Source organism: Bufo bufo, chromosome 9 (genome assembly GCF_905171765.1).
Source record: "Bufo bufo chromosome 9, aBufBuf1.1, whole genome shotgun sequence".
Lineage (NCBI taxonomy): Eukaryota > Metazoa > Chordata > Amphibia > Anura > Bufonidae > Bufo > Bufo bufo.
This window is the reverse complement of record NC_053397.1, coordinates 212,138,154-212,163,395: the sequence shown is the minus strand read 5'-3', so window position 1 is coordinate 212,163,395 and position 25,242 is coordinate 212,138,154. Positions and strand designations below refer to the sequence as shown.

General features: G+C 44.6%; 1 protein-coding gene across 1 annotated transcript in view; it reads left to right on the top strand.

The window, feature by feature from the left end:
* Positions 1-21,377, top strand: part of MSH4 (mutS homolog 4) — a 56,386-nt gene extending 35,009 nt beyond the window's left edge. The window contains exons 11-20 of the mRNA XM_040408823.1: positions 3,310-3,479; positions 5,248-5,378; positions 6,706-6,809; positions 10,526-10,650; positions 12,801-13,001; positions 14,351-14,469; positions 17,026-17,154; positions 20,263-20,437; positions 20,513-20,601; positions 21,124-21,377. Of these exons, the coding sequence (XP_040264757.1) occupies positions 3,310-3,479; positions 5,248-5,378; positions 6,706-6,809; positions 10,526-10,650; positions 12,801-13,001; positions 14,351-14,469; positions 17,026-17,154; positions 20,263-20,437; positions 20,513-20,601; positions 21,124-21,315 (1,435 nt within the window). The 3' untranslated portion in view covers positions 21,316-21,377. The remainder of the gene's footprint in view (positions 1-3,309; positions 3,480-5,247; positions 5,379-6,705; positions 6,810-10,525; positions 10,651-12,800; positions 13,002-14,350; positions 14,470-17,025; positions 17,155-20,262; positions 20,438-20,512; positions 20,602-21,123) is intronic.
* Positions 21,378-25,242: the final 3,865 nt, after the last annotated feature.

Genomic DNA, 25,242 nt, shown 5'->3' with positions numbered 1-25,242 from the left:
TATATATAATGCTCTCCCTCTGTAGTATAAAGCTCCTGTGTATATATAAAACGCTCCCTGTAGTATAATTCCTATATATATATATATATTTATATATAAAATACTCCCCACTGTTGTATAATTCCTCTGTTTCTATAATACTCTCCCCCGTAGTGTAATGCCCCTGTATATATAATGCTATCCCCCTATAGTATACGACCTCCATGTATATAATGCTCTCCCCCTGTAGTATAATGCTGTCCCCCTCTAGTATAATGCCCTTATATAATGCTCTCCCCCTCTAGTATAATGCCCTCATATATAATGCTATCCCCCTCTAGTATAATGCCCTCATATATAATGCTATCCCCCTCTAGTATAATGCCTTCATATACAAACCGGATTCCAAAAAAGTTGGGACACTAAATAAATTGTGAATAAAAACTGAATGCAATGATGTGGAGATGGCAAATGTCAATATTTTATTTGTAATAGAACGTAGATGACAGATCAAACGTTTAATCCGAGTAAATGCATCATTTTAAAGGAAAAATACGTTGATTCCAATTTTCACGGTGTCAACAAATCCAAAAAAAGTTGGGACAAGTAGCAATAAGAGGCTGGAAAAAGTAAATTTGAGCATAACGAAGAGCTGTTAGACCAATTAACACTAATTAGGTCAATTGGTAACATGATTGGGTATAAAAAGAGCTTCTCAGAGTGGCAGTGTCTCTCAGAAGCCAAGATGGGTAGAGGATCACCAATTCCCACAATGTTGCGCAGAAAGATAGTGGAGCAATATCAAAAAGGTGTTACCCAGCGAAAAATCTATCATCATCAACTGTGCATAACATCATCCGAAGATTCAGAGAATCTGGAACAATCTCTGTGCGTAAGGGTCAAGGCCGTAAAACCATACTGGATGCCCGTGATCTCCGGGCCCTTAAATGACACTGCACCACAAACAGGAATGCTACTGTAAAGGAAATCACAGAATGGGCTCAGGAATACTTCCAGAAACCATTGTCAGTGAACACAATCCACCGTGCCATCCGCCGTTGCCGGCTGAAACTCTACAGTGCAAAGAAGAAGCCATTTCTAAGCAAGATCCACAAGCTCAGGCGTTTTCACTGGGCCAGGGATCATTTAAAATGGAGTGTGGCAAAATGGAAGACTGTTCTGTGGTCAGACGAGTCACGATTCAAAGTTCTTTTTGGAAATCTGGGACGCCATGTCATCCGGACCAAAGAGGACAAGGACAACCCAAGTTGTTATCAACGCTCAGTTCAGAAGCCTGCATCTCTGATGGTATGGGGTTGCATGAGTGCGTGTGGCATGGGCAGCTTGCATGTCTGGAAAGGCACCATCAATGCAGAAAAATATATTCAGGTTCTAGAACAACATATGCTCCCATCCAGACGTCATCTCTTTCAGGGAAGACCCTGCATTTTTCAACAAGATAATGCCAGACCACATTCTGCATCAATCACAACATCATGGCTGCGTAGGAGAAGGATCCGGGTACTGAAATGGCCAGTCTGCAGTCCAGATCTTTCACCTATAGAGAACATTTGGCGCATCATAAAGAGGAAGGTGCAACAAAGAAGGCCCAAGACGATTGAACAGTTAGAGGCCTGTATTAGACAAGAATGGGAGGGCATTCCTATTTCTAAACTTGAGAAACTGGTCTCCTCGGTCCCCAGACGTCTGCTGAGTGTTGTAAGAAGAAGGGGAGATGCCACACAGTGGTGAAAATGGCCTTGTCCCAACTTTTTGGGGATTTGTTGACACCATGAAATTCTGATTCAACATATTTTCCCCTTAAAATGGTACATTTTCTCAGTTTAAACTTTTGTTCCGTGATTTATGTTATATTCTGAAAAAAATATTAGAAGTTGGCACCTCCACATCATTGCATTCAGTTTTTATTCACGATTTGTATAGTGTCCCAACTTTTTTGGAATCCGGTTTGTATAATGCTGTCCCCCTCTGGTATAATGCCCCCATATATAATGCTATTCCCCTCTAGTATAATGCTCCGATATATAATGCTGTCCCCCTCTGGTATAATGCTCTGATATATAATGCTGTCCCCCTCTGGTATAATGCTCCGATATATAAAGCTGTCCCCCTCTGGTATAATGCTCTGATATATAAAGCTGTCCCCCTCTGGTATAATGCTCTGATATATAAAGCTGTCCCCCTCTGGTATAATGCTCCGATATATAAAGCTGTCCCCCTCTGGTATAATGCTCCGATATATAAAGCTGTCCCCCTCTGGTATAATGCCCCCATATATAATGCTGTCCCCTTCTGGTATAATGCCCTCATATATAATGCTCTCCCCCTCTAGTTTAATGCCCTCATATATAATGCTCTCCCTCTCTAGTGTAAATCCCCCATATATAGTGCTATCCCCCTCTAGTTTAATGCCCTCATATATAATGCTATCCCCCTCTAGTATAATGCTTCGATATATAATGCTGTCCCCCTCTGGTATAATGCTCCGATATATAATGCTGTCCCCCTCTGGTATAATGCCCTCATATATAATGCTCTCCCTCTCTAGTATAAATCCCCCATATATAATGCGCTCTCCCCCCACCACCCAGTATTTCCCCCAGTAGCACAATACATAGATATATAAAAACAAAAAAACATTGTACTCACTTGTGTCCATCTGCGATGCAGACCACAGGTTTCCTCCTGCCTGTGGTCTGAGTTGCCGCTTCCCGGTGGAGGTGGTCGTAATGATGTCATTGGGACCGCCTGCACTATTCTACTGCCTCATATGCTTCAGGCATAGCGGCCTGAGGCCTATAAGACTGAATAGCGCTCCCGTGCCCCGCGGCAAACTGCCAATCCCATCCCAATCCCTCGCGTGAGGCGAGATGGCAGAACCTGGGCTGGTAACATTATCAGTGATCATCAGAACACTGCAACATTTCGCTGTATTCAGACAGAACAGGAATAGAAAATTATCTCAATCTACGCCAGCAAGGGAGCTGGTGTAGATTAAAGACTGTTAGGCGCAAGCGGTGGATGCAGAGGCTGGCGCCTCTACATAACTTAGGCGCATCAAGCGCCAGCGCAGGGGTATTTAGAGCGGTGTCTAAAACACCGGTCTTAATAAATGAAGCCAAAAGAGCCCTAATTATATTGTTGGTAAGTGACTCCTAATGTGTTCAGTTTTTCCTATTCCAGACATCACTGTGTACAGACGAGAATAATGCTATTACTGCTTTTTTGCAATGGTCACCAGACCAGTTGCCAATTTTTCTCCAAAAGGGAAACATTGGAATTCATTATGTGCTTGCTTATTGTTTTCAGGTTCAACATCATACTTGAAAAAATTAAAACCGTTATTAACGATGATACGAGATACACCAGAGGATGCCTCAACATGAGGACTCAGAAGTGTTACGCGGTAAAGCCCAATATAAATGAGTTCCTCGATATTGCCAGAAGGACTTATGCAGAAATTGTAGACGACATTTCTGGTATTGACCGCAGCCAGAAAACACTTTCCTCTTACTTCCCCTTATTTATCTGCATACTTTTCTTAATTCAGAGACCTGACTTATTTCTGTTAGTAATGTTATAATATATTGTGATATTACACTAATAAAGTCCGGTTTTATTCAGGTCTGTGTTAAAGGGAACCTGTCATCAACTTTATGCTGACCTCACTGAGGGCAGCATAAAATAGTGACCGAAATGCTGATGTCAGCGATGTGTCACTCATGAGCTAATAGTAAGTGGTTGATGAGAACCAGCATCATAATCATTGCAGCCCAGGCCTGGTAAAGAGTCAGATCTACCTGAAAAGAGTCCTGGTTATTCATAATCTCCTGATCTCACCCATCTGCTGATGATTGGCAGTTCTCTCCTAGAGAGAAAGGGAGAAAACTCGGTAGAAGACGATCAGTAATCAGCAGGAGAGCAGGAATTCATCAATAACCAGGACTCTTCTCAGGAGGCCGTGACTCTTTTCCAGGCCCGGTCTGCAATGATTGTGATGTTGGTTCTCGGCAACCGCTTACTTTTTACTTATAAATGACAGACGGCTGAAATCAACTCGCCTGTCTCTACTTCATGCTGCTGTTAGTATGGGCAGCATAAAGTTGATGACAGGTTCCCTTTAAAGCTAAAAGCAGACAGACTAGTAATAATAGGATGAAACGTTCAATCATATTTACTCCAAATAGCTGCAAATCAGAAACTATATGTCTATTGTACGTAAAATATTAGTGAATTGAATAAACGGCCTTAACGTATGTCATCCATATATCCATCCATTCATTTGCATTTCCCTTTGCAGACAGTGATGTACACAAAAGGCAAAGGGCAACACTGCAAAGATTAGAATTGCCCAAATGAGGAGACATTCATCAAAACTGGTGTAAATGAAAACTGAGTTGTGCATTTGGAAAATATAGAATCTGAGTAGTTGCTATGGGCAACTAAGCCATTTTCCTTTACACCGGTGTGATAAATCTCCCCCATTGTGTCCACCTTCTCTCTCATTCCATGACATTTCAGTCAATTCTCCCACTCCTGTATAACTATGCCCGTCCTCTGGGGAGTGTAGTTCTGCACAGGGTCTTGCTATCATAGCAGTCACATGGCTTCTATTATAGCATGTATACCGTTGCTTGCATGCAGCTGTCCATAATCGGCTGGCAGAATCTCCAGATCACCAAAGGAAATTCACATTACCCTTGTCTCTTTGCTGTAGCAGATTATCTCAGACCTTGTTCACGCCAGGCACAGTTTTGGTGTCGTTTTTTTGCTTGCATTTTTTTTGCCAGATCAGTAGAGGATCCTAAGCAGAAAAGAACTTCTGTTCTTTTTGGAGTCAGTCCAGGTTTTGGCAAATGCCGAAGCACAATAGCCCGCCTTTACCCTTATATTTGAGCCGTGTGATCATCATGCACCTTTCTTGTCCTAAAATCAGTGTGGAGCATATGCACGTGATTTTAAGTTCTTACTATGTTAAACTGCACAAAATGTATCATACATATTGATCTGGCATGAACATAGGGTAGAATTGTCACAATTCTTAATAAATATGAGCCATTGTGTATCGTGTCCGGCTTCACCTGTAGATCAGCTTTCAATACATTTTTATATCATTCACTAATTCTACTTCATATCCCATAATCTCTGCTAATTATGTTATTCCTATGGGAAATGATTGATGTCAGTTAGTTACACACTTGTTTGCAGCACTAGTTGTAGTAGTGTACGGTTTTATCTGCACTGCAGGGATGATATCAAAGGTCTCTGAGAAGTACAGTTTACCGTTACGGACCAGTTTCAGCAACTCTCGAGGATTCTTCATTCAGATGAACATGGAAGGGAATGTGCAGCAAACCTTCCCTACAGACTTTATTAAGGTAGATCCTCTCATATACTGTACATATACAGTAGGTAAAATTAAAACTGTGGAATTGCACTTTTTTTGCAGTGAATATAACTTAAAGGGCTTGTGCAGTGATTTATATTGATGACCAATCCTCAGGATAGGTCATCAATATCAGATTGGTGAGGGTCCAACACCTGGCATACCCATCGATCAGCTGTTTGAAGAGGAAGCGGCGCTCAATGCGAGTGCCGCTTCCTGTTCATTGCACTGCCCGTCATCTCCTCTGGAACGGTGGTGTAGTGTAATTACAAGTACTCGCTTCGTTCACTTGAATGGAGCGAGTACTTGTATTACACTGCACTTCCGAGACAAAGTGTGGTGTAATGAACAGGAAGCGGCACTCACATGGAACGCCACCTCCTCTTCAAACAGCTGATCAGTGGGAAGCTGGCGGGAATCAGATATTGATGGCCTATCCTGATGATAGTTCATCAATATGTATCGCCACACATCCCCTTTGAATGCTGATGTACGTGCAGCAACACACGGCACCTACATGAGTTACTATTTCCCCCGATAAAAAAACAAAGCCACATACAGCTATGGTACAAAACAAAAACTTAAAAAGTTATGACCTCTGGAATGCAAAAACATCTGGAACCTCTGGAAAACATGTATTAGCCCTCAAGGACAGAATTGGCCCAGTTCCCCATGGGTTAAGGCTCTGTTCACATAGAGTTATATTGTCTTCCATTTACAAAAATACACAGAAAACCCAAGAAAAAACGGACAGATCCCATTATAAGTCAGCAAGGTCTACCAGGAGGCCTCTTTTATATGCACGTGCCCATTTCTTTGTGTTTGCTGCTCATATAAAGTAACCTAAACCTGGTTTGTGCTTCTGCAAGTTTGTGTCTCTTTGCTGGTATAAGTTATGGCCACTAGATGGTGCCACTTAATGTGATCATTTCAATGTCTCTGAGAACCTACGAGAAGTGTTTTTCAGAGATGTCACATTTATGAACGGCACAGTTGAGACCTGCACAAACTTCTTGATCTGAAATTTCGGTGTCTGGAATTCAACTCAGCCACAGCCAATGACAAGAGATTTGCTGTCTCTGGCAGAAAACAGCCTTGTTTTCTAATTTCATACAATTTCCAGTTTAAAAAAAAAAATCAAGTGTGTGAGCTATATGTGCTTGAGCAATGCCATATACATTCCTGTGATTCAAAAAAAATTAAATCTAGCATGGCTGACCGCCTTTTTAGCAGATCCAACAGGCAAACTGCTATCTGATGTATATGGGCCACTAAGGTACAGCTGAATAGTTGAACACTTACCTTTCCTTTTCTACCAGGTGACACGAGTGAAGAACACCTACAGCTTTACATCAGTGGACTTGATTAAGATGAATGAGAGGTGTCAAGAATCTCTAAAAGAAATCTATCATATGTCTTATGTGTAAGATGTATTACTTTTTTAGGCTTGCCTTCTCTCAGAATGCATTTATTTGTGCTTAGTTCATAACCATTAGGCTTAGGGCTGCAACGATTAATCGATGTAATCGATTATAATCGATAACTGGATTCGTTGTCGACGAATCCAGTTATCGAATAATCGCCGATTCGTTGCTATGCGGGCGGGCGCCGGGCGGGCGGTTTACTTTAAGTCACTGCATCTTTATTTTACCTTACAATCGTGACACTCCAGTAACATCTCTGCAGGCAGAGCGGAGGGCGGCGTAACGTCACTTACTCATGTGACGCGCCTGCTCCGCCTCCTTCATTCATAAAGTGGGCGGAGCAGGTGCGTCACGTGAGTAAGTGACGTTACGCCGCCCTCCGCTCTGCCTGCAGAGTTGTTACTGGAGCGTCACGATTGTAAGGTAAAATAAAGATGCAGTGAGTGATTAGTCTGCTGTGAGCAGCAGGGCCGGGGCTGTTATGGGTAGGGGGATCGGTCTATGGCACTGCTATGGGGAGGGGGGATCTGTGCACTGTTATGGGGAAAGGGATCTGTGCACTGTTATGGGGAAAGGGATCTGTGCACTGTTATGGGGAAAGGGATCTGTGCACTGTTATGGGGAAAGGGATCTGTGCACTGTTATGGGGAAAGGGATCTGTGCACTGTTATGGGGAAAGGGATCTGTGCACTGTTATGCCCATAACAGTGCACATATCCCCTTTCCATAACAGTGCACAGATCCCCTCTCCATAACAGCGCCACCCACAGATCCCCCTCTCCATAACAGCGCCACCCACAGATCCCCCTCTCCATAACAGCGCCACCCACAGATCCCCCTCTCCATAACAGCGCCACCCACAGATCCCCCTCTCCATAACAGCGCCACCCACAGATCCCCCTCTCCATAACAGCGCCACCCACAGATCCCCCTCTCCATAACAGCGCCACCCACAGATCCCCCTCTCCATAACAGAGCCACCCACAGATCCCCCTCTCCATAACAGCACCACCCACAGATCCCCCTCTCCATAACAGCGCCACCCACAGATCCCCCTCTCCATAACAGCGCCACCCACAGATCCCCCTCTCCATAACAGCGCCACCCACAGATCCCCCTCTCCATAACAGAGCCACCCACAGATCCCCCTCCCCATAACAGCGCCACCCACAGATCCCCCTCTCCATAACAGCACCACCCACAGATCCCCCTCTCCATAACAGCACCACCCACAGATCCCCCTCTCCATAACAGCGCCACCCACAGATCCCCCTCTCCATAACAGCGCCACCCACAGATCCCCCTCTCCATAACAGCGCCACCCACAGATCCCCCTCTCCATAACAGAGCCACCCACAGATCCCCCTCTCCATAACAGCACCACCCACAGATCCCCCTCTCCATAACAGCGCCATCCACAATTTGTTTTAATATGGCCTTTGAACATAATTTTTCAAGTAAAATCATATAAACCGCTTTGTTTTGTAATTTTGTCGTTTTTCCAGATTAATCGATTAATCGTAGAAATTAATCGGCAACTAATCGATTATTCAAATAATCGTTAGCTGCAGCCCTAATTAGGCTACATTCACACAACTGTATTTTCAGTCTGCGTCCGGTCTGCATTTTTTGTGGATCGCACACAGACCAATTCATTTCTGTGGGGCCGCAAAAAATGTCATTTCCAAAGGGCATAAATTTCAAAAAGGCATAAAGTTAAACATGAAAAACACTTTTCAACATTTCAAGCAATATCAGTGTATTATTTTGGTTATGTACATTTTTAGAGTGAAAAAAGGAAAGGGGTACATTGCAAAAGTATGGGAACCCACGATGATTTGAGCGCTCAGATAACTTTGACGGAGGTCTCAGACCTTAAATAGCCTGTTAGGGTTAAGGCCTGTTCACAATCTTTGTTAGGAAAGGTCAGGTGATGCAAATTTCAAAGCTTTATAAATACCCAGACTCCTCTAACCTTGACCCAAAAAAGAGCATCCATGGGTTAATCTAAGCAGCTATCTAACACAATGAAAATGGGTCACAAAGCAGGAGATGGTGATAAGAAGATAGCAAAAGCTTTTTTTTAGGTTGCCATTATCTCTGTTCAAAATGTAATTAAGAAATGACAGTTAACAAGAACAGTACAGGTCAAGTGAAGGTCTAAAAGACCCAAGAAAAATTTCAGAGGCAGCTGCTTGTAGGATTGCTAGAAAGGCAAATCAGAACCCCCACTTCACTGCAAAAGACCTTCAGGAAGATTTATGAGAATCTGGAGTTGTGGTACATTGTTCTACTGTTCAGCGACACCTGCACAAATATAGCCTTCATGGAAGAGTCATCAGAAGAAAACCTCTGCTGCATCCTCAGCACAAATTTTAGCATCAGAAGTTTGCAAAAGAACGTCTAAACAAGCCTGATGCATTTTTCAAACAAGTCCTGTGACCCGATGAGGTTAAAATAGAATTCTTTGGCCACAATGAGCAAAGATATGTTTGGAGAAAAAAAGGGCACAGAATTTAATGAAAAGAACACCGCTACAATCATCAAGCATTGGGGTGGATTAATCATGCATTGGGGTTGTGTTGCAGCCAATGGCACGGGGAACATTTCACAGGTAGAGGGAAGAATGGATTCAATGAAATTCCAGCAAATTCTGGAAGCAAACAGCACCAACTGTAAAAAAGGCTGAAGTTCAAAAGAGGATGGTTTCTACAAATGGGTAATGATCCTAAACAAACCTCAAAATCCACAATAGACGACCTCAAAAGGTGCAAGCTGAAGGTTTTATCATGGCCCCCATAGTCCCCTGATCTGAACTTCATTGAAAATTTGTGGATAGACCTCAAAAGAGCATTACATGCAAGACGGCCCAGGAATCTCACAGAACTGGAAGACGTCTGCAAAGAAGAATGGATGAAAATCCCTCAAACAAGAATTGAAAGCCTCTTGGCTGCCTACAAAAAGCGTTTACAAGCTGTGATAGTTGCCAAAGGGTAGGTACTAATCATGCAGGGTGCCCAAAGTTTTGCATTGGGCCATTTTCCTTTTTTTGTTATTTTTAAAATGTAAAAGATGAAAATAAAAAGTTAATGCTTAAAATACAAAAGGAATGTGTCATCTTTAACTTTATGCCTTTTTGAGAACATTTCATCTTCAAGTGCGGCCTCATGCACAATCAATCCCCATTTTTTTGGGTTGGGTGCAGATGCAGAGCCATTAATTTAAAGTTGCAGACAGCACACTGTATGTCTGATCCTCATAAGACCTACTTCTGTACTCTCCTCTTATCTCCTATTCCCACAATCGCCTCCAAGATTTCTTCTGTGTATCACCCATAGTCTGGAACTCTCTACTCCAACATATTAGACTCCCACCTTCAAAAGAAACCTGAAAACCCATCCCTTCAGACAAGCCCACAACCTACAGTAACCCTGCTGCCTCTGTATCGCCATATGAGCACCTTCTACCCTCACCTACTGTATCCTTCCCCCATCCCTTGTATCCTTCCCCCATCCCAGGCAGAGTCCTCTCTCCTTTTGTACCAGTTTGTATCTCGTCTTCTTCATGCTTATTGTACTTGTTTTTTATTTTGTATGTACCCCTTTTCATATGTACAGCACCATGGAATGAATAATGCTATATTAATGAATAATAATAAAAAATACCATCAATAAGATGAATAATCTGAATAATATCTTGTTTTCTGCATTTTCAGAATTGTGTGTAAACTTCTCAGTGAGATCTACGAACACATTCATTGCCTATATAAATTATCAGACACGGTCTCCATGCTGGACATGCTCCTGTCCTTTGCTAATATTTGTACATTTTCTGAATATGGTAAGAGCTTAGGTTCACCACTGGTATATTAAAGAGGTTGTTTGAGCCTGTTCTTAAGATAGCTCATGAATATCCGATTGATGGGGGTCCAGCCACCTGCACCCTCGCCGATCAGCTATTGGAAGGGGCTGCAGCTTTTTCCTGGGCTTGTGAAATAACGTCCATCAGTCACATAGCTTTTGTGCGGCTCAGTCCCATTCAAGTAAATGGGATTGAGCTTATTAGTAAGCCACTATACACTGTCCGGTACTGTGCTTGGTATACTATGAAGAGGCCGCAGCGCCAGTCTGAGTAATGCGGCTCTTTCAAACTGCTGATTGGTGCGGTGAAGACCCCCTCCAATCAGATGTTGATGACTTATTCAATAGATAGATCATTAAAGGGGTTTTCTACGCTACTGATATTGATGACGTTTCCTCGGGATAGGTCATTAATATCCGATCGGTGGGGGTCCAACACCCTGCCCCCCTGCCGATCAGCTGTTCCTTGCAGCTTCTGGTGCTGTAACTGTCTCTTGAATGGAGCAGGAAGCACAGATCCGGTCAAAGTGTAGTGGACATCCTGGGTTACTGCAGCTCATCTCCTTTTGAAGTGAACAGGAGCTGAGGTGTAGTAACCGGCAGGATCGCTACACTTTGTAGGAGCTGTGCTTCCTGTTCTATTCAAGCGCTACTTACAGCGCCGGAAGCTGCAGGGAAAAGGTGATCGGTGGGGGCGCGTAGTGTTGGACCCTCACAGATTGTATATTAATCACCTATTCTGAGGATAAGGGATCAATATCAGGAGCCTAGAAAACCCTTTTAATATAGTGAAAACCCCTCTAATATTATGAATCCTAAAGGTAGCAAAATCTATCAAATAATAACCTCCTCCACTGTTTCTGTACTACATTCTATAATGACACTTGCATACATAAACTGTCATAGCTGGCTTCAGCTTTTATAGACCAAAGAGTTTGCAAAAGATTGAGAGAACAGAGCAAGTGCCATCACCAGCACACACCAGCTACATTATGAGGTCTACTGTACTTAAATGACTATTTCCATCTTAAAAAGGGATGGCACTTCAGTGAGATATGCCCTAATATAATGATCGTTGACAGTCCAACCTCTGCTGATCCTGATCACAAAGGGATCAAGGTCCCTTAGACTTCTCTACTGCATATCAGCGCTCATGGCCACCCACTGTGCAGGGAATTTCAACACAGCCCTGTTCAGGCAAATTGCCTGCGTTGCTTTGTGGAGAAACGCTGTAAAGGAGCCGCAGCTCATAGTTCCCATCCACATATCACTTTTTCCTTTTGTCAGATGTATACATCTATGTACCCATCAGAATAAAGCTCCGCATGTAAAAAAAATACTGCTGTATACTTTAATGAAATCCCTAACCCCCAGTGCGGCAGTGTGAAGTGGATGAGTATACGCTGGACAATGACACCAACCTTTGCCAACTGCTAAGTAGAGAGGACTGGACTGACATTTAAAGGGCTATTCTAGCAGACACTGGATAGGCGATAAATAATAGATTTATGGGAGTCGAATGCTGGTCCCCACATTGATTGCTAGAGCACCCCTTCCTTCTAACTGTACAACCACATTGAGGAGGGAGTGCTAGGTAGGTGATAAATAAATATTCGTGGAGTGTCCCTTAAATATTAGGCATCATATTAGGCATGTTCTCTGGAAGTGAAAAATTTTAAAATTCCAAACTCAGCAGCAGGTAAAGCTGTTATTGGGTTAAGTAATCCTCGTAAGTATGTTGTTTTAACCCTCTCCAGAGTGCACAGTTTAGAGGGAACTCTGGTCTCTGGCGGTAATTTATTTATTTTTAACAATTATTGGGGGTCATTTATCAATACCTGCTTTTTACGCCGGTCTTTGTTAGCCCCTGCGCTGCTGGAGGAAGGAGCAGGCCTCGTCAGAATTTAGACGTACCTCCAGTAGTTCTTGCGCCTGGAGTGAAAACTATGCCAGACCATTTTACACCTCGTTCCAGGTGTAAATGTTAGTAAATTTGTGGGATGGCATAAACACATGAATGCAGCAAAATATTGTTGCATGGGCTTTTAAAAAGGGGTCTTGTGTAGTGATGTTGTAAATGACCCCCATTTTCCGTAAGGATGATGATTACCTGCTTTCTTTTCCTTGCAGTTCGTCCAGAATTCACCGATACAACGGCTATTAAACAGGGCTGGCACCCAATCTTAGAAAAGATAGCACGGGGGAAACCAGTTTCCAATGACACTTTTATAAGTGAAGGGAATAATTTTATCATACTCACCGGACCAAATATGAGTGGAAAATCAACGTACTTAAAACAGATTGCACTGTGTCAGATAATGGCGCAAATCGGTAAGCTTATATCAGTGCACCTATCGCCTGCCATGTAAGGTGTAAGCTTTTCTTGTGTTGGAATAGACAACAACTTTACATGTCCATTGTTGAGCTACTTTTGGAGTTTTGTAATGTGAATGTACAGTGTTTTATACTGTACCTTGTGTGTATAATGTCTACAAAATCTGCAGTGAATTTCCGATATGTTGCTGTGGGTTTCACTGATGAGAATCTGCAACAAATCAACAACAGCGTGTACTTTGTTCACGGCATATTGATGAGATTTTTAAAATCTTGTCTTGTACTGTAAACTGCTGCAGGTTTTACCACAGGTAAAATCCGCTGGATGTCCACCATGTGCAAATTCACTCCATGGCTACATACACACTGCGTAGGACGCTTCAGCACATGATGTGCCTTTTGTCCGGCAAAATTCTGGGCTGCAGGATGGAAACCCGACATACCCCATTATAGTGAGTCGGATCCATTGGAGCAGAACAATGGAAATACAAGTGCTGAAGTGAGCACGGCCTAATACTGAATCCCAGTGATGTTACAGGTAATTGCAACATTGACCAGACATTTCCACTCCAAGAGAAGGCGACCAATGTGACTGTGAAATGATGGGAAACGTTGCATGACTCAAAATGCGTGAGTGCCATGATGTGAAATTGTGGACCCAGTGCCTTAGCCTAGTAGCAGTTTAGGCTCTGATCTTTTTCTTATTTTTATTTCACATATTAAGTTTTTTTTTTTCTTACTTAAGTACAGCCTTTGTCAGTGTAACCCTCAGCTGCTCATAGACTCGGCAAGCACGAGTTCATGAAGCTTCTGGCACGCCGTCTCGCTGAGCACAGGAATGTGTTCTAATGAGTAGCTCAGTGCAATGTTAATAAGAAGTTAGAACAAAAGCCGGTATCCTTGGTAATTAGAAGACTGTGTAACAGCTACTACACAATCCAGTGTCGTCATAGCCATCAGCATAAGGGCTTGTTCACTCGAACGTAAGGGCTCCGTGCCCGTGCTGTGGACCGCAAATTGGTGTCCGCAATGCACGGGCACCCGCATGCAGATCGCAGACCCATTCACTTGAATTGGGTCCGCGATCCGTCTGTTCCGCAAAAAGATAGAACAAGTTCTATATTTTTGCGGAACGGAACACCACAGAAGCACTCCATAGTGCTTCCGTGGGGTTCCATTCCGCACCGCATCATCAGATTTGCGGACCCATTCAAGTGACCCGTGTATTGGGGAACCTCCGTATGCAGCCCGCAGCACGGGCACGGAGCCCTTATGTTCGTGTGAATGAGCCCTAACTCACTGTGGACTGTGCCTCCAATAACACACTGTGGGGTTATCTCTTCCAGGCTCATTTGTCCCAGCTGAATACTCTTCCTTCAGAATTGCTGAGCAGATATTTACCCGAATTGGAATGGATGACGATATCGAAACGAATGCCTCTACATTCATGAAGGAAATGAAGGAGGTAAACAAATTCTAGCAAAATTGTGGACACATTCCAACATCTAGTATTTAGGTAGGGTCTGTTCAGGGAAAACCTGATGGTTTTGTGCGCAAGTTGCACCAGTTTTTCCACGCGGATGCAATCAGTTCTTGATTTGTTTTTCACGCGTGTGAAGAAAGACTGAAGAATACCACTCAACATCTCCTAACAACCATCAGTGGAAAATGCATTGCATCCAGATGCCTTCCGTTTTTCACGTAAGCCCCATTAATTTCTGTGGAGCCAGCGCTGCGTGAAAAAACAATATAGAACATGCTGAACGCAGAGATGATCAGTGATAAACGGCGCTTATGTTCACAGACCCACAGAAAACTTACTTGTGTGAAATAGACCTTAGGGTATGAAGACTACAGACAGCAGCATTAAAGGGCATCTGTCAGCAGGTTTGTACCTATGACACTGGCTGACCTGTTGCATGCGCGCTTGGCAGCTGAAGGCATCTGTGTTGGTCCCATGGTCATATGTGCCTGCATTGCTGAGAAAAATGAAATTATAATACATGCAAATGAGCCTCTAGGAGCAACGGGGGCGTGACCATTACACCTAGAGGCTCTGCTCTCTCTGCGACTGCCTCTCCCTCTGCACTGTGATTTAGAGGGCCAGGCAGTGAAAACGACATCACAGCCATCCCTGTCAATCAAAGTGCAGAGGGCTCAGCAGTTGCAGAGAGAGCAGAGTCTCTAGGTGTAATGGCTACGCCCCTGCTGCTCCTGGAGGCTCATTTGCATATATTAAAACCTGCTGGCAGATGCCCTTTAAGGATCTTTTGCACAGGGCATCATTTGTCGGGAATGATTTTTCAGGCAATAATTGCCCTATATGTTAGATTTTTTTTTTGCTGTGTAGAATAGTATAGTAGACAAGTATTCTTTACAAAGGCATCCTGTAAAATAAAGTGTACCGCATATACAGTATATATATTTTTTGGGCGAGCCTAGGGGTGACATGTTTCTGTATGCCTTTACAGTTACATTCGTCGGTGGCATCTGCAAATGCACCCTCAGTTGTATGGCAAAAATGTGGTATGAATGCCACCTAATGTGTATGGGGGTGTCCTGATTGTATTTCGAGAGCAGATGTCAGGGACATATGTATCAAATTGTTTTTTTTTACACAATAAAAGCACACAGAGCTATGGGGACTGGATATTGCGGATGTGCTAGCGGCCATCTAGCAACCCTATTTAAAGATATATGGCCTCTTTTAGGGCCACTTTACTTTCTCCAAACCATAAGGAGGACTCTTCTTCTGCAGACAGATTTTACATTCTTTTAAGACTATTAAACAAGGCTACAGACATCTTGCAGAGAAGCAATTCCGCCTCTATCAGACCTACACTGAGGACCAGGAATAACCATCCCAGCATCGTATGTTTTAAAAGCATAAAATGCCAAAGGTGTCCATAGTCATTCCGAGAAATAAGTCATTTCTTCTGACGTTAAGGCTTGAAACATTTTACCGGTTGTCACGTTAGGACGATTTGCTAATATTTGCTGCAGGCGCCTTGTATTCTTTCTGAGCTGTTGGTGGCACATATGTAAAAGGCTCCCCGGGGCTCGATGTCTCTTATATCTGCCTCACAGGACTTGTTTTCTTTTTTCATTTATGGAACAGAGAAGTCAATTAGAAATTGGCTAAAGCCAAGGAGTTGGATCATTTTACTAGCGATGGTAGTGATTTGTTAATTTTTACTGCCCTTTTGTATGTTTTGCACTACTTTTGTCTGTGTTTACTGATCCATCGCGTCAATAGTCTACGAGTCCATGAAAAAACACGGATGGCATCCTTATTCTGTCCCTGTTTCACGGATTGTTGCTAGGAGATGCTCAGCTGAGCAGTGCCCGTGGAATACGGATGACACACAGAGGGCAAAAACGGATCCTTCACGGATGAACCATTGACCATCTTGTCACTAATGTCATCACAGACACTGCAGTTTGGAAAAGGCCTTAAAGGGCATCTGTCAGCAGATTGTACCTATGACACTGGCTGACCTGTTACATGTGCTTGGCAGCTGAAGACGTCTGTGTTGGTCTCATGGTCATATGTGCCCGCATCGCTGAGAAAAATTATGTTTTAATATATGAAAATTAGCCTCTGGGAGCAATGGGGACGTTGAGGCTCTGCTCTCTCTGCAGCTGCAGCGCCCTCTGCACTCTGATTGACAGGACCAGGTGTGATGACGTTTTTACTGCCTATCCCCTGTAAAAATCATCACTGCCTGACTGTGTCAATCAAAGTGCAGAGGTCGCAGCAGTTGCAGAGAGAGCAGAGGCTCTAGGTGTAACGGCAACACCCCCATTGCTCTTAGAGAGTCATTTGCATATATTAAACATCCTTTTTCTCAGCAATGCGGACACATATGAACATGGGACCAACACCGATGTCTTCAGCTGCCAAGTGCACATGTAACAGGTCAGCCAGTGTCATAGATACAAATCTAATGACACGTGCCCTTTAAGGCTGGGATCAAATCATAAATTTTTTTTCTAAATAATGCAATTTATTTTCTTAAAGATTACATACATCATACAGAACGCAAATGAAAAGTCCCTGATAATAATTGATGAACTAGGAAGAGGCACCAGTGCCGAGGAGGGAATTGGCATCTGCTACGCCGTCTGTGAGCACCTTATCAGATCTAAGGTAGCTTTCAGCTTTCTTTGATTAGTGAGATGCCACAATACAGAAGCTCCTCTGCTTGCTCTCAATGAATGGAAACATTCTTGTTTACCCCCAGCACGGTGTGCTGTCCGCATCTTTTGCAGCCCCATGCGGAACGGATGCGGATATATTCATATGGTGGTGTGAATGAGCCCTTAATGTGTATGCAGCCATACCGTTCCCCTTGACAAAGCGGCATGTCCATACACAATCTGCCGACAATGCCAGACTGCAGGGACACAACCTGTTGACAAGGGGAATGGTAACACCAAGTTTTTATTTTAATTATACATTTCCAGGAGAAATAACAGAGGAACTCGAGAGGTCTAGGACAGGATGCTCCAGAATTGTTATGTCATATGGAATGCAAGTGTTTACTGAGACATGTCAGGGGAGGTGACAGCTCCTCCTTTTATATATATTCCCTCTCTCTCTTGCAATAAGCTGTTGGGTATATGCAAAATTTCATCTTGGAACTGTGGAAATCCAGGACCCTTTGTGACCTATGGTTCCTGGTCCATTTAATCTGTATGTTACTGTGAAAATGTGTTAAGCCTGATAGGGGCGATGTTGAAACGTGTTGGTTTTAAGAGTTTATTCTATTATTTCTCCAAGTTTGAATAGTCTCCTTTCACGTAAAAGTTGGGGTCATGAAGCCATCAGGGCCCATTACTGGAATAAGGATTTCCCAACCTTGGGATTGGATTTTGTTTATACCCAAGAATTTCCTCCTCTCCCTTTGAACAAGGGCCAAATAACGTTTTCAGGTAGTGAGGCTGGCACCATTATTTTCACTCCAGATCTTCAGTAGCGCTGGGCCTATTCGTAGCACAGCTTCACCAGGTTAATGTGCGTCCATGAGTGTAATGCAAGGTACTCACCATTCATGATGATATTACACTCACAGAAGACCCCTGCTGTTCTCTCAGTTTTTCTGACATCTCTCTGTAAATTTCTTTCTGGTCTTGACTGGTAAGCTGTGTTTTGCTAGCTACCTCAAAGTAGGGTTGGGCGATATACCGGTATCACGATATACCGCGGCATTAAAAAAACGGCGATATGGCGATATCGCCCTTTCCTAAATACCGCGGTATTTCGTGACGTCATAGAAGCGGTCATGTGCGCTGACCGCTTCTAAATCTGCGGCCGCCCGCCCCAGCATGAACCGATACGGGACATTTGCAGAGTACTTGTACTCGTGCAAATGTCCCCGATACCTGCTAACCGCTTGCGGCGGCTCTCTCAGCAGTTCGGCCAGCGTGGGGGAGGGAAGGAATTCTGTGACTCGCATTCCCGGCACCCGTCCTCTCAGAGGTCGGGTGCCGGGAATGTTCTTAAGTCCCTGCATTGGTGGCAGTGGGCCCCCCTCCTCCCTCCCTCCCCAGTATTAATCATTGGAGGCCACAGGGTCCCCCTCCCCCCCATCATTGGTGGCAGTGGGCAGTTCCGATCGGAGTCCCAGCAGTGTAATGCTGGGGCTCCGATCGGTTACCATGGTAGCCAGGACGCTACTGAAGCCCTGGCTGCCATGGTATGTTAGTGAGCAGCATTATACTCACGTGAGTCGTGGCCGCCGGGCGCTCCATCTTCTGTCTGTGCGGCGCATTGCTAATGCTATAAGCCTTAGCAATGCGCCGCACAGACAGAAGATGGAGCGCCCGGCGGCCACGACTCACGTGAGTATAATGCTGCTCACTAACATACCATGGCAGCCAGGGCTTCAGTAGCGTCCTGGCTACCATGGTAACCGATCGGAGCCCCAGCATTACACTGCTGGGACTCCGATCGGAACTGCAAACTGCCACCAATGATGGGGGGGAGGGGGACCCTGTGGCCTCCAATGATTAATACTGGGGAGGGAGGGAGGAGGTGGGCCCACTGCCACCAATGATGGGGGGTCGACCCTGTGGCCTCCAATGATTAATACTGGGGAGGGAGGGAGGAGGGGGGCCCACTGCCACCAATGATGGGGGGGTCGACCCTGTGGCCTCCAATGATTAATACTGGGGAGGGAGGGAGGAGGGGGGCCCACTGCCAACAATGATGGGGGGAGGACCCTGTGGCCGCTAATGATTAATACTGGGGAAGGAGGGGGGGGCCCACTGCCACCAATGATGGGGGGATGACCCTGTGGCCTCCAATGATTAATACTGGGGAGGGGGGGCCCACTGCCACCAATGATGGGAGGGGGACCCTGTGGCCACTGCCACTAATGATTAATACTAGGGGGTGGGGGTGGAGTTACCAGAGGGGGCTGATAAGAGGGAGAGGCTGGGAGGCACATGAGGGGCTGATCAGAGGCTGGGGGCTGTTTTTTGGACTTTTGGTCAGTGGTCACAAAATGTGTTATTTATTTAATTGTTATAATTGGTATCAGTGAGTACTTAAATAAGAGTATCGGTACTCGGTCTAAAAAAAAATTGTATCGAGACATCCCTACTATAAACCACTCGTTCTGGTACAGAATTAACCCTGTAATGTTTTTGATGTTACTAGAAGTCAATTGACTAGTTACAGATACCCGAAATAGTGAAAAATGACATATAAAAGTATAACAATTAACGTCTCCTTGTGGCTGCCCCCATACAGTATACGGTAACGTCTCCTTGTGGCTGCCTGGCTGCCCCATACAGTATAACGTCTCCTTGTGGCTGCCCGACTGCCCCCATACAGTGTAACGTCTCCTTGTGGCTGCCCGGCTGCCCCCATACAGTGTAACGTCTCCTTGTGGCTGCCCCATACAGTATAACGTCTCCTTGTGGCTGCCCGACTGCCCCCATACAGTGTAACGTCTCCTTGTGGCTGCCCCATACAGTATAACGGCTCCTTGTGGCTGCCCCATACAGTATAACGGCTCCTTGTGGCTGCCCCATACAGTATAACGGCTCCTTGTGGCTGCCCCATACAGTATAACGGCTCCTTGTGGCCCCAAGTGTTTTTTTCTTCTAAATGGGCATTTATCGCGATATATATCGTTATCGCGATAAATTTCTTAATATCGTTATCGTGGGAATATTTTTGATATCGTCCAACCCTACCTCAAAGTCATTCTTTATTTTTTTTGCATTTTGACATATTCTGTTCTTTTAGGCTTTTACACTTTTTGCAACTCATTTTTTGGAGCTGTGTCACCTCGGGACTTTGTATCCAAATGTGCAGAACTTTCACTTTGAAGTGAAGCATGTGGGCGACAAGACAGGGAACGAGGACTCCATCTCTTACACGCACCTGCTATTAAAAGGGCACACACAGGAGAAGAATTATGGTAATAAGACCGATGTCAGTTCTCTCGGCATCTTCTACTTTTGTGTTTTACATGACTAATATCCTGTGTTTTCAGGCTTAAAGGCAGCATCACTTTCATCATTACCACCCCCAGTATTGGAGGATGCCAATCAAATCTCAAGACTGATCGCAGACAAGATTCTAGTAAGGGAATGGCTGGCATTTTTGATTAAAGAGTCGTCCAGGATTAGAAAAAATGGTTGGCCTTTTTTCCCCCCCAGAAACTGCACCATTTCTGTTTTTGGGCTGTGTCTGGTATTACAAGTCTGCATTGTTCCCTTGAATGGGAATGAGCTACAAAACCAGACACAACCCTTTAACAAATGTGCCGCTGTTTCTGGGAAAAAATAGACCCTTTTAATCCTGAGCAACCCCTTTATGTGTATTAGAAAGCATGTACATTTGTGATTTCATGCAGCGCCCATTGGGTGAGCTGCAGTAGTGATAAATATATTGGTTTTTCTGTTACCCGGAGTGTGCCCACTATCGGCTCTTCCTGTCAGTGGGAGAACACTCTCACTAGAGTGATGTAAAACATGATTTGGTATCAGTGACCATATGTCTGTTCATCCGTCAGGTATGTGTCAGATGATGGAGGCGCCGCTTATCTTGGTTGAACCATTACCTTGATATAAACTTTTTATTTTATTTTCAATTCCTGAACAGCAAAAGCAGAGCAGCACACCGGAGGGCGTCAGGCAGACGGCAGACTACCACCTAACACTAAGATTGGTGCAAGTCGCAAAGAATTCACAGCTGGACTTGGACAGTTTGAGAACTTACATGAAGCAACTGAAAAGCAAATATTTCACCGACTGCATTGGAGCTGAGCATTCCACTGCCCCATCTACTGAGTGACTGCCGATACGTACGTGCACAAAATAATGCAATACTGTGTCCGAACTGACTGTGACCCAAGATGAAGAAGCGTCTTGACCAATAAATACCACCTTGGGTGTTTAATGGGGTAGTTGCTGATATTTTTATTTTCCCTATAGAAAGCCATGTTGAAGGCACCCTGTATATTAGTGTATAGTTGAGCTCGGCGGTGAGAAGGTAGAAGCTGCCCAGTGAATGGAAACGTCTCTCATAGCCATTGGCCAGTGTTAGAACCAATTTTTAGAGTTAGGTTGGAGCAATAGCAAGTATCCAAAAAGTCGCTAGGATTTGGCTGGAAAACAAAACAAAACAAAAAAACACAAAACTCACAGTCACCCATGATTTACATTGTGATCTATGATACTGACCCGTTGCAGTGAGTTGCATCACAACCCCATTGACAATAATTTAGATGCATCTGGCGCTGGGATGGTGCGTCATTAGGCACAGCCCTGGTGCACAAATGTGCATGGGGGGGGACAGGGTGCAGTAAAGAAGTGGCGGGTGGCACACAAAGAGGGTGGAGCCTGTTAAGGGGCAGAGCAATGGCCCCCCAAAAATCCCCCCTCACTCCCGGAGACTACAATCAAGAAGGTGGCAAGTATGTACCCATGGAATAGGGACAGGGGTTGTCCAAGCTTATGATATTAGGGCATTGCTTTGTAAGTAGTTAGTGGCAGAGCTACTTACTTCAGAAAAGTGCTAAATGGAGAGGGGTTGGGTGGGGGTTAATGCAGGCATATAGAATTGATTTTTGGTTTGTAGCAAAGCTGAGTTTGTCATGTTAAATTCATTATGAGATCGTCAAGTGTTATATGTGACTGTTGTTCAATGACAAACTCAGCTCTGCTTTATCTGTATGTATTGCATTGATGACACATGAAAAAACCGCAGTGATGGGTCACTTCTAAAATAAACTTTTGTAAAATACGTCTCGTCTAGAAAATAACCCCTAGCACAGGGATTATAGGCACAGTCACAAGTATCTGCCAGTTTCTGATGTTGTGAAGATGACCCTCTATATCTGGTGCTGGAGAGGCTTCTGTGAAACATTCACCAATTTAGCTCCTGTTAAAAGAAACATTCCGGGCAAAAGTGATACACTGTGTTCTGCGTAGTGCAGGGTTTAGAGGGCAGAGTATGACTCTGCTTTGTATCTCTGTGCACCGCACCCTTTGGCCCTCCACTATTATATTGCCCAGAGTTTTCCTTGAAGATCTCAGGTATGAAGTCTGCTTCATAAAGGATGCAGAGACACAAGTCTGGAACATATCTATAGGACACTTACGTTGGCCATACACTTTAGATAAATGTCATCCGAACCTGAATTTTGGTGGAACCGACCATCTAATGTAGGGATGGCCGACCTGAGGATCTCCAGCTATTGCAAAACTGCAACTCCCAGCATGCCCACACTGCCTACAGCAGGGCATGGTGAGAGTTGTAGTTTTACAGCAGCTGGAGAGCTGCAGGTTGGCCATCCCTGATCTAATGTGTATGAGGGTCTCTGGGGGGAGATAAGGATCCAGCAGTTGGTTTTCAACTACCCAATCCTTTTGCTCTAGGATACATAAGCCACTGCTAGACAAGTCCGGCCGCGGCTTTCTCCCCTGTCCCCGTTCCAGACACACGCATGCTCGGCCGTGTGTGGCTGGCCTTAAAGGGGTCTCCCCTCCTGAGACATGGCAGGACAGGATACACTATAAATGTCTAAAGTGGCAATAGCCCTCAAAGGTACAGCCACATGTGGCAGATATGATGCAGATTTTTCCGTAGCGGAATTGCATGTAGAAAATCCACTGTATTATACAATAGCAGCAGTGGATGAGAGTTTAACAATTCTCATCCGTCCTCTTTAATGCGCCGTAATAAGCCGCACATCTTTAATCGTCATCAAATATTTCACCCTCATCATCTATGTCACCCTTATCATCCTGTCCAAACAACAGTTCAAAAAACCTGTGGATTTTCTGTTGCAGCAGCCTCTGCCGCTCCCTCTCCAGCACGCTCCTGTCACAGGGCACGGTGCAGGAGGAGATCAAGTCCTGCAGGATCTTCTTCCTCTCTGACCTGGAAAGGCTCACGTGAATCTTCCCGTTCTTTACGTCACTGGCGGCCGAGTATCTAGATCTGGAATTCTTTAATTCACCCTTTAAAACCGGCGCTGATTTTACCTGTGATTTTAAGCGTGACGCTTGCTGCGGCGCAGTCTGACTGCGGTATCCTACAAGTCCACCATTGCCGGTGTTAGGCCTGGATATTCCAAATTTAAAGGTCCCGAGAGCGGATTCAGGGGATGTGAGGGACCCTAAATTCTGTCCGGATGATGAGTCCGCATTCTGGGAGTTGCCGCCATTGACTGAAGATTTGGATTTGACTTGATATTTCCCTTGAGGTTCCTTGATATTGGAGTTGGAGTCCATACGCTGCCTGCTTGTCCCCTTTGTATCCCCGCTGCTCGCATTCCTGCTTTCTGGTAGCGTTCGTATTTCATCTCTCAGCAACCGTCCAGCTGAGACAATGTCAACTCTGTCCCCATTCATTTCAGAGCCTGTATTCCCCCTGCCGGCCCTGTTTTTCCCATGCATGGAATATTCCAATCCATCTAGAACGTTCCAATCAGTTTTCTCATAAAATACCGAGCTGTGACTGACGCCCGTTTTACTTGCGGACGGCTCTTCGCCAGAATCCAAATCCTTACTCTTAAAGGCAGAAGCTTTCCATTTTGCTTGCTTTTCACGTCCACACAGTTTTCCGCCATTTGGCCGGGACGTCCCCGCGCTCCATTCCCGTTCCTTCCAAACATTTGATTTGGCTGTCGTCTCAGTTCTCTGCCTTTCCTTGCAGTATCCAGAACTTGCCTGGATGACCCTTAAGGTGTCCCTCGCCTCTTCGATGCTCTTGTTGATGTTCATTAACGAGTGGACGTGTCTCTTGGTTACTTCCTTTATATAGAGATCACAGCGAATCTTCTCGTAATGGTTTTGGACATGCGCTTTAAAAACATCCTCCCTCACCGAGCTGAAGTGCATGCTGGAGCAGCGCTGAGGGTCTTTGTCCACGGGGTTCTCTTATTGCATTATACTTTTATGCTGTGTATTTGGAGCCTTTCCCTTTAATCGATGCATATTTCGTACCCGTAACTTCTGTATCTTCTGGCTTCATGCTAGAAGTTGCTTGCACTGAGCACTCAGCGTCCGGAGAAGTGAGTCTAGCGTCTCTGTTGTTCCAGTCTCCACGGCCTCACAGGCAAATGTGTTAAGCAAGAAGGTATTTGGACAATTGAATCCTAAAAATGACTACAGGCGCACAGAGCTGTAATTGTCTGATGAGGGCTGCATTCATGTCACGAAGCGATTGTGCACCGTGTGTGTGACTGGTAACTATCAAACAAAGCAGAAGGGACACAAACATTTGTGACGTGAAGCACTGATTTCGAGCTCAGCAGCCCAATAAGTGTGGTGATGGCTTAAAGGATAATTCCTATGATCAATACTATACCGAAACATGGCTGTCAGGGAGCAGTTTTAGTTTCATACAGTTCCCCAACTATAGAACTCAGTATATAAATGTAGCAGAGCTGAAATTGGATTTTCAGTATATTGGCAATGCTATGTTTGTGCATTGTGATATCTCTCCCAGTTAGCAAATTAAAGGGGTTCTCCGAGACCGAGAAACCATGGGCATGGTGCATTAGTTAAAAAATAAAGGCTCACCTGTTATAAGTGCCAAGCTCCGGTCCCTATCTCTTCTGGTCCCTTCTGCATGCAATTCACTGATGACAGACAATTAATGGCCTCAGCGTTCATGCAAGGGTCACACCGCTGATGCCACTGATTGGCAACATACATGTAGACAGGACGTCATGCTTCTGGTCCAGCGAGGAGATCTCATGATAGGGGAGTA